The 15,590-nt window shown below is 36.0% G+C and overlaps 1 protein-coding gene across 3 annotated transcripts in view; it reads right to left on the bottom strand.

Annotated features, from left to right (window-relative positions):
• Nucleotides 1-217: 217 nt before the first annotated feature.
• The window catches only part of LOC124367457 (Hermansky-Pudlak syndrome 4 protein homolog), a 60,370-nt gene continuing 44,997 nt past the window's right edge, over nt 218-15,590 (bottom strand). For all 3 annotated transcript variants that reach the window (XM_046824280.1, XM_046824281.1, XM_046824282.1), the window contains 4 exons: nt 5,762-6,063; nt 4,849-5,075; nt 3,345-3,522; nt 218-1,599 (listed from right to left, as the gene is read on the bottom strand). In XM_046824280.1, the coding sequence (XP_046680236.1) occupies nt 3,354-3,522; nt 4,849-5,075; nt 5,762-6,063 (698 nt within the window). In that variant the 3' untranslated portion in view covers nt 218-1,599; nt 3,345-3,353. The remainder of the gene's footprint in view (nt 1,600-3,344; nt 3,523-4,848; nt 5,076-5,761; nt 6,064-15,590) is intronic.

The following is a 15,590-nucleotide window of genomic DNA, read 5'->3' as shown; positions in this document are numbered from 1 at the left end:
TAAAATTTTCTCAGAGAGTAAAGTAGGAGGGGTAAACACTCCATACACTACAACAGTTAAATGTGTAGTCACTCATTGTAGGCCAGAACACCTGTTATCCTTGTACTTGAGGCTATAATGCTTCTTGGTTGTATGTTTCTTTGTTTAAATGTAAACTGCTTAAACATAAAAAGCAAAAGCAAGAAGAGCAAGGAATGTAAAAAAATTTACAATTAACGAAACAGTTACTAAAATATCATTTATTACAATATACAAAATCATCAAGTTGATATGAATTAAGATTTATTAACAAGCATCTTGTCTTAAAACTATAACAAGCAGTTCTAGTACAGTTATTTATGTTGCAATCACTTACATTTACATTTATAACTTTGTTCAGTGGCTGTACATGTATCTATCACTAACATCTCTAAAATACAGAATTATCATAAAACACATAACATAAAAATAACATTTAGGTTTTTTGGTATGAACATATTAATTGGGTCTTCTTAATCTAGTTTTTACCACTTTTTAAAGCAAACTAAATACAACTAAGATCACAGTTGAAGAGAATATTCTAAAATGAAAAGCAGTTTTGGACTACGAGTAGGAAATAATTTGGCACAAAGTTCATTTATTACTGTCGTGTCATTCATATTGGGTTAGAAAAGCTTTTAACTTATTTGGTGTCATTTTTTATTGTTCAAAGTTACAGTCTAGTAACGGTGCGCAGAATCAATGTTTTAATCCAAGTAATCTCTTCTTACTGTGATTCTAACAAGTTAAACTTGAAAAGTGACATTCTAAAAGGAACTTTTCAACACCTTTATGAAGAAAAATATGCACATGAACCACTTTTACTCGATTTGATTAACTAACAGTTTCTGGTAACTTAAAAATAACTATAAACTCTTGCAATCTAATGTAACGTTATCATTGAATTTTTGCAAAATGCTTTTGTAGTTTTAATAAATACGTACATAGATAATGCGAAAATTCCTATTTTATACATTTTTAGTTGTCCTACAACACTAAATGCAAGAAGTACCTTAAATTATCTGCTTTGGTATTAAACACCACTGAGTAATAAATAACGTAATAAAAGAGTTTCACACCATATCAGACTATATTGAACCTACAGAGTGTAAATGTCCTTAATAATATTACAGAAGGAATGTTTCATCTGTCATGCATGCATACATTTTTCCTTACAAACTCTGTTTAGAAATCTAAAACACCATTATGTTGAGAAAATAAAACTATGACCAGGATACCTCAATCATTAAGCACATTCTTTAAATGAGATGCTCAAGTCATGTATAAAAAAATTATTCATTTTACACTACACAAACGCACAGAACTAACATGTGTCTTGAAAATAAATTAGGAGATATACGGCTAAATCATAATTAACAAAATCAGCAAAATATATAGGAATTATAATATTTAATCGGTTGCTAAGCACATGACTTACAAGTTACCTGACTACCCTTCTTAAGCTATAATAATTAGGTGTAGAACAATTCATTGACAACCTCAATACACTTTCGGTCTAACCATCCATTTTACACCAATCTTGCAGTTTTACTATTTTGGACATCAACGTTCTGCACCTTTCTGAAAAAATAAATGTCAATAGAACGTTTAGTACTTAGTTTAGGACAAATCAAATAGTTTGAGTAAAGGAACAATTTTTGGTGGTAATCTATAAGAGAATTGAGTTTAAAAACAAGAAGGTTTCAGTTATGTTACAATACAAATTTGTTTTCAACTGAGGGGTTGATTCAATTAGAAATGACCATGCCACTATGGGTAACTATATCGAAAATAAATGTCAAAATCCATTTTCAATTTTCCTTTGGTCAGTTTAGATTTTCAAGTTCAGAAAAAATGTTAGGTTTATACTGAGCATGGAAGAAAAAAGATACTGTGGAGCAACCTTTTCCTACAATAAAGATGTTGTAAATTCCTGAAAAAGAGGATCAGATCCGAGCCATGGAGAAAGGGTTCAGGACTAAAAAGAAGTGTTTATCTATCCATATGCTATAGGTTCGATTAGTCTCATAGATCTCTGCAAGGAGGATATACGACTAGTACTTAGCCTTCTATGGGGGCCTATAACTACCGTCATAAAAAAGTAGTCAAGAGAATTGTGTAATAATGTGTACAGTTTGTAGATTTTATCTGCTATGGTTTAAACAGAATATTCATATGCTTCCAGACATATTAGACGCCCTTAAACCATTGCGGATCGCATTGTTTTGGCACGCGGGCACCAGCGGGCATAAATTAATTTACGGTCAGCGGCCGCACGAACAGCAATGGTGCGCCACATCGTATCGCTCGCTATTGTATACTAGAAAATTCAGCTGTAAGTTATTCGTTCAGATGGAACATGGGCCTGCTGGGGTATCTGTGATGTAGGAAAGATAACACGCGAGCAAGGTTCGGCAGGGATGATGTCTGAATCATAGTCTAAATAAAGTGGCTCGGGCGAAGCGATTACAAAATCCAGGCCATTGTCTAGACTAAACCCGCCAAAATATACGTCTGTGTCGTTTAGTTCTGTGTCACTAACCTCAAAAGTATTATAATAAAAACTGAGGAAAACACCCAATCAGAAGTGCTAAAAAGCAGAGCGTAAACTCATATGAATGATTTTTCAACTTCGACACACAACTGGAATCTGTAGGATATTTATAAAAGTTTTGAAAACTCTAAACGTAGACCGTTGTTAAACACTCTTAGTTAACAAGTGAAGACGATCGCCCGATCTATCAGACATTAATAGAACTATTTGGAGGGAAACTTAAAAGCAGACCGCTTTTGTGACCTGAGCTCGTTATCAGCCGTTAGGCCCGGCCGCTGCGTGACGAGCCCAGCTCGTCAGTGATCCGCAATGGGTTAATACGTACAGTAGTATAATTTTCAGTGCTTGTTTCTACAATATTTTTCTGCAGTGTAAGAATAGACTGCTTTGAGGTTTAATGATGTATGATTGTACACATCAACCCAGCAAGGAGATAGTACAGTAAATAACCCTGGCAATTAACGTTTAAAAAAAACATGACTTTTAGAGTAAGAATCGTGTTTTCTTTGGTAGAAAAATTTTATATATATAAACTAGACTTGCTAAATTTACTCACAATAATCTCTTCACGGCTTCAAATGTATTTAATAAAGAATTTAATGAATGTTTTATAAAATTTAACACATATTTAACTAACCCATGTTGTTAAGAATACAAAAATTATATAGAAGGTTTTTAATTTAATTTTTGTTATAAGATTATTTTTTTAGTGAAATATAAAAAATAAAAAAAAAAAAAAACATTTTATGTTGTATTAAAGTCAGATACTCACCAGAAGCTCTTACAAAAGCACGATCCCGTGATCTCTCTCTAGTCTGCGTTTGGCCTTGAGTGAGACAACCCCGATGAGGTCTGAGGGTGCCGGTAGTCCAGCCCCCTCACTGCACACTTGCTGGTAGAATATCTGCACTCCGCCACACTGGTACCCGTAGATTATACTGTCCTCAGATCTGCATGAACAGTACACTTGCTGCTTCAGCTTGGAACTTGGTTAAGTGTAGCAGGAAGATAAGTTTAAAACATTTATTTTTCAGCGTGATTTTACTGTAAGGACTTCATTAACCCTATTAAGGCCGACACATGTTTTTTGTGATGTGCTAAAAAAATCATTCTCTTAAGTGGCGTTCTACTGAAAAGGGCCAAGGTATTTTCAAAAAAATCATATTGTTATTTCTAATTGACAAATAACAATTCTTTTTTTATTCTGTTCACTACTAATCGATCTTTCAAGGAAAACATATACTACTTAAAACAATTTTTTAAGCTTATGTTTTGTATAAATTTTGTTAATTTTTTTTAAGTTTGACAACACAATAAATACTAAACTAAACTTAATATTACACTATATTCATATATATAGTCATAAAATAGACTTAATACATTATCTATGTACCAATTTTGAAGTGTCTATCTTTATTAGATGTAGATGTAAGGCCGATCTCTTAAAAGTTAACACTGCGCCTGATTTACAGCAAAGCCTTCCGAGAGGTCCTCCTGTCTTCCTTACTCAGTCTCTCATCACAAAAATGAAAGTGAAAAGCAAAAGAAATTTAAACTAACACATAAAAAATTAATAAAACACTTATTGAACACTATTTACAATTACATAGTCTAAATTTAAAATAAACAATGATGTTCGCCAATACGTAGAGGCTTTAAAAAGGGTAAAAATCTTAATAATCTAACAAATTATTCGAAAAATTACTTTTATGGTTTGAGAGATTTCAATATTTCTGAAACTCTCAACCCATTAATTAATTAAAGCTCATTGTGATGATTGATGATTTGAAAGTATAGCAGTATTTCAGACGTTTGCCATTATTTATGTTACAAAAATAAAACAACATTTCAAGGACTGAGATCAGTTCTCTTCTTCACGTATAAAATCTAGAAGAAGACTAAAAGTTGGTTTTTTAATCATAAAATAGTATTCTCAGTTCTTGCTAAACATAATACTCTTCGTACAAGATAAAATGATGTTCTATTTTTATAGCGTAAAACAATGGCAACAGTCCAAATTCCCATTATTTTGAGTTATTATTTGACTTCAGTAATTTGAGGAAGGTTGAGTCAATTTCACTAATTCTTGCCTGATCAATACATATAAGATACAACATTTCTTTAATCCCAAAACCAATCATTGAAAACCTAATTCGACAATCAGGAAGGGTTAATCACAAACATTACAAGAACGGATATGTTAAAATGTAACATTTACAAAGAAGTTCGACAGCTGCTATAATATCAAATTTGAAGATTATATCAGTGGACAGTACCTGACGATGGTCTCGGTGAGGTTACGGCGGGTGTTGAATTGTTGGTGGAGAGAGGTGAGGAGCTCCAGCCGAGCCCCCGCCCATGCCCCGCCACGCTGCACAGTCCCCCAATGTGGGTCCACACTGAGCCAGCTGTAGGACTCGCAGGCGGTCGCCCCGGGGCAATGCTCCAAGCAGTGGTGCAGGTGGGTCTCCAGCTCATTCAAGCTGCTCACACTCATTTGCCACTGTACAACAGGGTTACTTTTGAGAATAATTAACCACGGATTCCAGTAGCAACAGATTTAAAATAACCTCATTTTGAATTTCAATGCACCGAGGAATAGGAAAAGTTGTTTGAAAACCAAGGCATGTGTACAGTGAGAATCATCACTTTCTGAGAATACATACGGAAGTTTATTTACTATCGTTACCTTTTACACAAAGCATGTTAACCCATTGTAGTTATTTAACACCTTCACTGTGACATTAGGACAGTCAGAGGAGTAGTGTTATATATCTGTCACAGTCAATATGTTAAATTACAATGCATGTCTAGCTATATTATACGAGTTCTGCCCGAAAAGTATCTGATCAGCGCTTATATCTTCATATCTTTGCGGGATATGAGCGTAACCAGTAGTCTCAGACTTTGAGGAAATAAATATAAGTAAGGGAAGCGCAAAGGTCTTTTTGAGATTAAGTGCGGGGACTGTCTTCTCTTTCCCTCAGAAGGAAAAAAGAGGAATTTGTGTCTAAGATTATCTGTTAGTGAGGAAATAGTGACCAAGATAATCTGGTAGTGAGGAAATGGTGAAACATAAAGTCTGTATGTATAGAAAGGATCGTTCCACATTTTTGGCAATATTAATTTTGCTTAATAAGTTAGATTTCTCATATTTTAAATCCATCACGTCACAACAGGTGTACTAACCAGAGCATGTATCTGATCCGGATCCTGACTGGTTGCCGGGTCCAAGACAAGCAGTAGCGTCATGTCCTGGTAGCCACAGATGTACAGAACGTTCTCCTGCAGCGGTTCTACGTATTTACGCTGCCTCTCCCGTTGTGCTCGGCTCCGCCTCACTGGACGGGTTGGTCGGGGACCAGGAGATGGGGAAGTACTTTCCCCCCTATGCTGTTCCATGGCTAACAGACTGAGTTTTGCCATCAGTGGAGTCAGAGGTATGGTCATGTTCGGTTTGCGAGAGCCCAGTTCAGTCATTGGCACCATGTCTAGGAACAAAATAAGCCAATACAATCGCTTTACTTCTCCTCTGATTCTAACTGACCCTCAATTGTTCTCGATTACTTACAATAATATAAATAAATTACTATGTTGAACATTTTAAATAATAACTACTCTTCATTTTTTCGACACTGATGAATCTGCTAAGTATGTTGGTTTAGTTACACGGTGGAAATGATGCCTAGGCATGATACTTTGACTCAGTTGTAATTATGGGGGGAGGGGGGCGATGCAGATGCTTATGATGCCCCCTGAGGATATCATATAGATATGTCTGTACCATTGGAATCGCGCTATACACAGAGTATTGGAATAAACTTTTCTTATTTTAGTTTTTTAGGTACATTGCAATTAACGAAAGTGCCATGAATGTGTAAATGTATTGATCAATGACTGTCGGGAAACAAACTGGAATGCTTGTCACGTCAAAAATAAATTTGTAGCTATTCTAGTGCTATTCTTTTATCGTTATTTCGTCTGACAATGCATTGATGATATATATATATATATATATATATATATATATATATATATATAGATGTATGGTGCACCTATGTGTACTGTAGAACGTGGGTGCCAGTACCAATAAAGCTTACTCAAAAATATTTTTTTGTTTATTATTTCTTCTTCCAAAAAACAGAAAATACAATCAACATTGGAAAAAACAAAATTTACTTTAACTTTATAAATACACGGTATTTATATCCAGCCCAATTTTGTACAATGCTGTTACCCATAAGGTAAATAACAAGGGAAATAACTAAATGCTGCATAACTCCTACACCAGTTATTCCAGCTATGATCTAACGCTTCCTATCGCAACTATTATCATCACTGTTGCCACAAAACTTTTTGAGAGCTAACATCTACCGTGATTACATCTGACAAATTTATCATTGTATTTAGTTCATCCAAAACAGTTTTCTTACGGTGAAAAAACAGAAGGTGATTTTGACCCTACATCATTTTTTTCATCTTACACTTTTAAAATCCACAAGAACAATTATTACAAAGAAGGATGAATTATACATTAAACAATGCAAGAAATGGGTGAGAAGGGGTTTTCTTTAGGCTTTTAATACAGGGGCACCTCCAGATTTTGATCATAATTTGTATAAAGCCAATTGTAAATTAATTAAGCCAATAAAAACAAAATTAAGACATATAACAAAATTAAGACTATCATCCAATCAAACCCAGCTATGGCCAGCCATCCAAACAAGGTACATGCTACAAGCTTATTTTGTCATTAAAAGATTCCAACACATTCTAGACCTCAAGAATTTTCCTGGACAAAAAGAAGACAAAATGGTAGTACAAATGTTAATTATTTGAAAAAAATGCTTTGTTTTGAAAGACAATATTTTTATACTTGGGGTTCATATGTCTGTCCCGTAACGGAATCTAAGTTAATAAACAATCTAATAATAACTCTTTAATAAATAAATTGGATTTAAGGAAATAACTAAAGTAATACGAATATGCAAAATAATTACTATGAAAGTTTATGAGACTACAAACCAATTTTCTTATTGCCATACATAGCAAGGATTTATTATTTTAAAAATTGTTTACAATAGATTATCTTAATTGTTCCAAAAAAAAAAAATAAAAATGATATTTTGGATGATGTTTAGATGAATTAAAACCAAAGTATCCATTACAGCTATAACAAATTGTGTTGAGAGCGTTATTGTTCCGTGTTAAGGGTGACATTGTAATTGGCATATTTATAGATTTGACAAAGGCGTCTGACAGTATCTACCATGACACTGTTTTGAAAATATCACAAAAAATAGGAGTTTGTTTGTGGTGGACAGATTGTAAAGGTAACAGGATTCTTTTGGACTTTTGCCATTGTTCAGTAATAGAAGAAATAAGTGACAATATGTTTCAATTTAGACATAGACATTTTCTTTATTTGCAGTTTCGTCAAGAAATACAATGGCGTCAAACATTTTAAAAATGAAAAGAAGAAGAGAATGGACAGTTTTCAGTTCTTCCATTGCAGGAACTCTTCCAGTGTATAAAAAGGTTTGTCGATCAGCCATGCTGTCAGAGCAGTCTTCAGTCTTGTTCCCATTAGGGTCCTGAGCTCATTTGGCAGGAGGTTGTGGCGTTTTCTTCCCATATACGCTGGTGTCTTCTCGTACAGTGTGAGGTGATGGCGAGGCATTGTGTAGTGTGTGGCAAATCTGGTGTTGTTGTAGCTGTGGATATTTGAGCCTTGTGGGAGGGTTCCTGCATCAACATACAACACTACTTCTTTTATACAGGGTGAGTCTGACCACCCGTGCAGTATTTACAGCTGTCTTAGTAAACTGACTCCCAAACTTTTTCTATCTCTTTTCTCCATAATTTGGCCTCTCCGAATCTGTTAAAATTATTTTTAATTTTGAAAAATGCCCCTAAAGGGCCCAATTTGGGGGGTAGGGGGTACTTTTTGGGGAATTTTTCAAATGTAAACATGGGTCCGTGTGATACATCAACTTAAAGGTCTTATTTACACCGAACATTTTGGCGCAAACAAAAGTTAATTATCTTTAACCGTATGTACAGGGTGTACACAAAACGTTTTTGAAATAGGACTTTAAAATAAGTACCGTGTTACCCTACCTACAATACGGAACAGCTCCAGATTTTTTTCCTAACTTGCTATTGACCTATTTTTCAATGAAATATGTGGTACGGGCATTTTTCACTGGATTTTCTAAATTTCAAAAATATTCAAAATTTAAGAACACAAAAAATCCTAACACTCAAAATTCTTAAATAGCAACATATAATAAATTTTATATCAAATAAAAGGTCTTTTTTAAAAAAAACTTTTTTTGTATTTAACTTTTTTCCCTATCTCTTACTGTTTCAAAATGGCAGCCGAAAACTGAATTACGTATGTCTGTTTACAAAATGTAACAAATTAATTTTAAATTATATGAAATAAAAATATGTCCTTTAATTTTTAATTTGCTTAATAGCTCTGAATGACCTCTGAACTAGCCATAAATCTTACCTTTCATTGATTTTGCTAGTAAAGGTGCTCGAATTGTAGTCCGTCATTTGCTAAACACAGTTTCTAATCTGGAACTTAAGCTATCTACAGCTCGCAACACTTCTTCGTGGCTGATTGAATTTATAGCATTCCGGATTCGCTGCATCATATCTTCGGGTGTTTGTCGGTCGTAAAACATAAACTAAGTCTTTCAGGCCTACCCCAAAAGTAAAAGTCCATACAGGTCAAATCAGGGGATCTTGGTGGGTAGTTAACTGGACCACCTCTTCCAACCCATCTTCCAGGATATTGTTCATCAAGCGTTTGTCGCACGTTGTGCGAGTAGTGAGCCGGAGCACCGTCGTGCATAAACCACATATTGCCAACAACTTCGTCAGGTACATTCTATTTAATAACGTTAGGCAAGTGATTAATTAAAAAAATTGTTATAAGTCTCTCCATCTAGGTGTCCTTCAAAGAAAAAAGGACCTACAATTCTCCTACCAAAACAATACCACACCAAGTATTCACAGTCCAGTACCTCTGGTTGTCAACCTCTCGTATCCAGTGGGGATTCTCATGAGCCCAGTACCTCATGTTGTGACGGTTAACTTCGCCGTTGCTCCGAAATGTAGCTTCGTCACACCATAGTAGATTGCGAAAAAAAAATGTTCATTTTGTAGCAACTTTTCTCTTGCCCACAAAACAAAAATTCATTCTTTGAATGCCATCATCACCATGAAGTTCTTGGTGCAGGGACATCTTGTAGGGATGCATTTTATTGTCTTTCAGGATCCTCACCACTGAACTTTGACTCATACCAGAATCAATAGCTATTCTTCTGGAAGAATCATTTGGGTTTAGTTGCACTGCCGCCAATACTTCTGGTGCCCTATCCACTTCTTACAGGCCTTGCAAGCGTTTTTCCCTTATTGCTGTCAGGCTGTACCTGTCCTGTTTCACGAACTCGAATAGCAAGTCTTTGAAAGGCCATTCGTGACTGAGGTTCTCTATTTGGAAACCGTTCGGCATATACCCTCGCAGAAGCCACATAGTTTTGAAAACATTCGCCTAACACCATTAGCATATCGAATGCCTCTGCATTTGTGTACGGCATTTCGAAAAACCACAAGCTGTCCTTAACAGCAGACACCAATGAACTGACTAAGGGTAGCCTTATCACATTTGTCAGATAAAGATGTCTAGCCAGCATACCGCAAGTGATAAGCCTGTTGAGGGTGGTACAAAGTACCTTTCTAGTCCAAGACTGCATTGAGATTGTGCATACATGAATCAATGTTATCTTTAAAAGATAACATGGAAACTACTACAAAAATATTGGGCCACATTAGAAAATTAAAACATGCTTAATTTTAGCCTGATTTCATAACAAATTCTGTTTATTTAATCACAAAAACCTGTTTGTTCAAATAAAAAATAATTTGTTACATTTTGTAAAAACAGATATACGTAATTCAGTTTTTCGGCTGCCATTTTGAAACAGTAAGAGATAAGGGAAAAAGTTAAATACAAAAAAGTTTGTTTTAAAAAGACCTTTTATTTTGATATAAAATTTATTATATGTTGCTATTTAAGAATTTTGAGTGTTAGGATTTTTTGTATTCTTAAATTTTGAATATTTTTGAAATTTAGAAAATCCAGTGAAAAATGCCCGTTACCACATATTTCATGGAAAAAATAGGTCAATAGCAAGTTAGGAAAAAAATCTGGAGCTGTTCCGTATTGTAGGTAGGGTAACACGGTACTTTTATTTTAAAGTCCTATTTCAAAACGTTTTGGTACAACCCTGTACATACGGTTTAAAGATAATTAACTTTTGTTTGCGCCAAAATGTTCGGTGTAATAAGACCTTTAAATTGATGTATCACATGACCCATGTTTACATTTGAAAATTCCCCAAAAAGTACCCCTACCCCCCAAATTGGGGCCCTTTAGGGGCATTTTTCAAAATTAAAAATAATTTTAACGGATTCGGAGAGGCCAAATTATGGAGAAAAGAGATAGAAAAAGTTTGGAAGTCAGTTATTAAGACAGCTGTAAATACTGCACGGGTGGTCAGACTCACCCTGTTATAAAGGGAGATGACAGTCATTATTTTTAATGTCACAAAAACTTCTTTGCATGAGTCTGTAGAGTTTATACTGGCCAGTATTCTCACTGCTCTTTTCTGCAATACTAAGATGCGTTTTGTATTTGTTGCTGTTGATGCTCCCCAAACAGCCAGCCCATATTGCAGGTGTGACTGAAAGAGCGCATAATAGGCGATCATAGCAGTCTCTAGACTACCTGATTGTCTGATGCGCTTTAGAACATATATACAGGAGCTGAGTTTAGCTGTTAAGGTCTGTATGCCGAGACCAAGAGATTTGGTTGTCTATAATTACTCCAAGAAATGCAGAGTATTCTTCCAAAGACACACCAGGCACGGTTTGAACCAAGACCCCTCTTCTCCCGAAAGCCAGCTGCTTGGTTTTGGAAACATTCATGGCAAGATCGTTCTCATGGCAGTATTGGTAAGCCATTTCCAGAGCAATATACGACTGTACGGCGAGTTCATCTGGTGAGTGTTCAGCAAGTAACAGCGTTGTGTCATCCGCATACATTACAGCTTCACAGTGTTCTCCCAAGTACCGCGGCATATCGTTTGTAAGCAGTATGAACAACACTGGCCCCAGTACCGAGCCCTGCGGCACACCCCTTTTTATGGGAAGAGGGTTTGATCTTATAGCCTGTGAGAGCCCTCTATTTATTTCTGTCAGCTCTACCAACTGACTGCGGCCCTCCAGATAACTTTTGAACCACTTCATAGTAGTACCCCCGACACCCAAACTTCCAAGCTTGCCAAGGATCAGACTGTGGCCCAGGCAGTCAAAAGCCTTACTAAAGTCCAACATAATGCCTGTAACCAACTTTCCTGATTCCAAGTTTTCAACAATGAATCAAGCTAGAGCAATGATGGCTGATGTTGTAGTGTGGCCTTTAAGAAATCCATGCTGTTTACCTGTCAAGAGGTGGTTAGTCTCACAGTGATTCATGAGTCTTCTGAGAACCACTTTCTCCATTACCTAGGAGAATGTTGGGAGCAAGGAGATAGGCCTGTAGTTACTGGCTTCCAGTGCACTTCCTTTCTTTAGCTTAGGGTAGACCTTAGCTTGCTTAAGTGCTGAGGGGAAAAGTCCTTGTGTCAGGGACATATTTACAACATGTGTCAGGGGTGGTATTAATTCAGTACTGCAGTGTTTTAACAGTTTCGCTGGTATATCATCAATACCAGAGGATGTTGTAGGTTTTAATTTGTTTATAATATCACTGATTTCTTTCTCATTTGTGAGAGGTAAATGTAGAAAATCATGATTGGTTTCTGCTATTGTAAGAATTTCCCTGTCAAAGGTAGGGTTGTTTCTAAATTGTCTGGTCAGCAATGTTAGTAAAAAACAGATTTAGATGGTCAGATATTTCTTTAATATTTTCTGTCGTTTTACCATTGATACTAAGTTGAAATTGTTTGCTTGTAGGTGCTTGTATTTTACATTGTCCGTTTATTACTTGCCAAATAGCCTTTGACTTATTGCCTGATTGTTCAATATAGTTTTTGGACGCTTGCTGTTTAAGAAATCTGAGTCTGAGGTCATATTCTTTTTTAATTTGATGTGCTTCAGTCTTATAGTGGTGCTGCCCTTAGTTCCATAGTTTGTAAGACAGTTTAGGTAATCTTTTTTAAGTCTGGAAGCTTCCTCATCTGCAAAGATACAGCCTTTTTTCCCTTTCCGAATTCGGATTTTTTTTTGGGCAAGCATAGTCCATTGATAGTGATGGTATTAATTAGAAAGGTGTATGCTTCGTTGGTTGTTTGAGCTCCACAGACATTTTCCCAATTTTCATTATGTAGCAATGCCTTCAGTGTATTTAAGTTTTTTTCATTCATGATTCTGGTCATTTTGCTGAGAATAGTAGGCTTGGGTATTTTGATGTTAGTTGTGCTCATTTGTGCAGTATGGTCTGAGATGCCTGTCATGATGATTGTTGTAGTCATGTCAGTTGCAGAGAGATTCAAGCATACACAGTCTATCAATGTTTGACTAGTAGGAGTAATTCTAGTTGGGGGGAGGTTCATTCTCGTGATATTATGAGTGTTTAGCATCTCACTTAGCATTCTACTATCTCTGTCCTGTATCATGCTGTTTACATTTATGTCTCCCAGTATGACTGTAGGGTACTTCTCTGCTTCCACCTCATCCAGTATCAATGAGAGTGTTTCCAGTCCTGTTTCCAAGTTTTCAGTGGGTGATCTGTAGACACCAATGATGTTGAGATGTTGTTTACCTAGGGTAGTTCTTATTACAGCTGCCTCACAAATGAGCTCTTTACAACATTGTGAGATGTCACAGGAATTTGTTGTGTCAGTCATCGTATTATCAACAAATATTGCCACACCTCCCTTCCTATGTTCTATTCTGCTAAAGTGAGCTGCAAGAGAGTATTTATGGATTCTTGTATTTTCCAATTGTTCAGTTTGAAGGCCATGTTCAGACAGGATGAGGATATGTGGATGTATTTCATCTAGTAGGTGAGATACTCTGTTTATCTTACTTCCCAGGCCATCCACATTTTGATGGAGGATGGATATATTCGTTACAGAGACTGTTTCTTTAATTTGACCTTTTTCATTTGTCTGAGCTCTAAAAAAGTATTTAGGGTAGATGTGGTATCCTCTGATGCAGTTCCAGATGTAAGATGCTGCTTGGTGGGGGGTGAAAAATAGTTCATGTTTATTTTCATGGCACTTTCTATGTTGTCCATAAAGAATTTCTCTAGAGATTCATCAGTACCCAATTTCTTAGCTGTAATAGGTGGTCCTCTTTGCACTTTGAAGACATTTGCATTTCCTGTTGTTTTTCCTTCCTGACTCGTCAGTATAGACTCCAGAGATGGTTTCATTATGGTGTTCTTTTTAAGGAGGGCATTAGCTTTTGCCATCTGAAGGAAGACACTGTAGTTGTTCTCTTCTACTTCTTCAGGATTTCTCATCTTGGTTATGGCATTATGTTCAAGGTGTGTCTGTTCCACAGAAGTGCATATGTTGAGGGAAGCCGGTGGAGTAGTCCTAGCAAGTAGCTCAAGCTTAATGCTCAAACTCTCCATCAATTGCTCCATCCTGCCCTGGCCGGACCTCAGCTGCATCACTACCAGAGATAGAGGTGCAAGATGCTCTTTAATAGTTGTTTCTGTGATTTGTGTTTCTGCATCTGCCACGAGTTTTGATTCCGGTGTCCTGTTGTTTTCTCTCAGTCTTAATTTATTTATCTCCCTCTGATATTCTGTCAAGGCGTACAGGTTTTCATTACGGGTTTGGCTGGTTCCTGAAGTCTGGTAGTGTGGGCTACATTCTGTCAAGGCGTACAGTTTTTCATTACAGGTTTGGCGGGTTCCTGAAGTCTGGTGATGTGGGCTACATTCTGTCAAGGCGTACAGTTTTTCATTACAGGTTTGGCTGGTTCCTGAAGTCGAGTGTGTTCTTGTGTCTGATAAAGAGTTCTCCAGTTTTTCTTGGCAGGTTTGATTAGTTCTTGAAGTCAGGTCTACCTCTGTCAAGGTGTTATTCTGTTTTTCATTGCAGGTTTGTCTGTCTCCTGATGTTAAAGTATTTATAGCTAGGGTATTAATAGCTATCTCCATCCAATCAAGTTTTGTTTTGATACCGGACATTTCAAATAGGAGGGATGAGGGAGGACTATCTTTGATTATTTCGGATGGAGGGGAAGTTTATGTCTTGGAATCATGAAAAGTCTTGGTTTCTTGATTTTCAATTTTCTTTTGCAGAGTTAAAACAGTTTTTTCAAGCTCTGCTATTCGTTTTACATAGCTATCCATGTGTTGACTAAGTTGTAAATCATGTTCCTCATAGATAAATTGCGCTTCTTGGGAAAGTTTCTTCTCTTTAGTGAGCTGAGCTTCAACATCTGCATTCAGTTGTAGGAGATTTTCAATTTTATGTAGATGTTTCTTTTCTTCATTTCCCATTTCTTCAAGTTTTTCTTCCATAATGCTCAGTTTGGTCTTTAGCTTGAGTGTTTCGTCCTTTAAGAGTTCATTTTCTTCTACTAATGCTGATCCAATTTTTGCTGCCATTTCTAATTTCAGCAAGTATCAAAATAACTATCAAACCATTAAAAATTTGTCAAAAAGGAGGTGCCTGCTCGTTATTTAATAGAGCCAAGAGCTTATATTCAATTACAGATGAATTAAAAAGAAAATAAAGAACAGTCGGATCTTAGACAGAATAGATACTCTCAGTACAATAAACAAGTACAAACAAAATAGAAGATCGTTAATGAGTCAGTAAATCGGAATAGAGATAAATTTGCTTTTATGTCAATGTCTTATATATGCTGGAAATATCTGAACAAATTAGAAAAGTAGGTAGAAAAACAGACCACCTTAAAGGTGGTGTTATAACTACCTTTAAAACACACCATTCTCAAAGTCTTGTAAAAACAAAAC

This window comes from Homalodisca vitripennis, chromosome 8 (assembly GCF_021130785.1).
Source record: "Homalodisca vitripennis isolate AUS2020 chromosome 8, UT_GWSS_2.1, whole genome shotgun sequence".
NCBI lineage: Eukaryota > Metazoa > Arthropoda > Insecta > Hemiptera > Cicadellidae > Homalodisca > Homalodisca vitripennis.
This window is presented reverse-complemented; position numbering and strand designations above follow the sequence as displayed.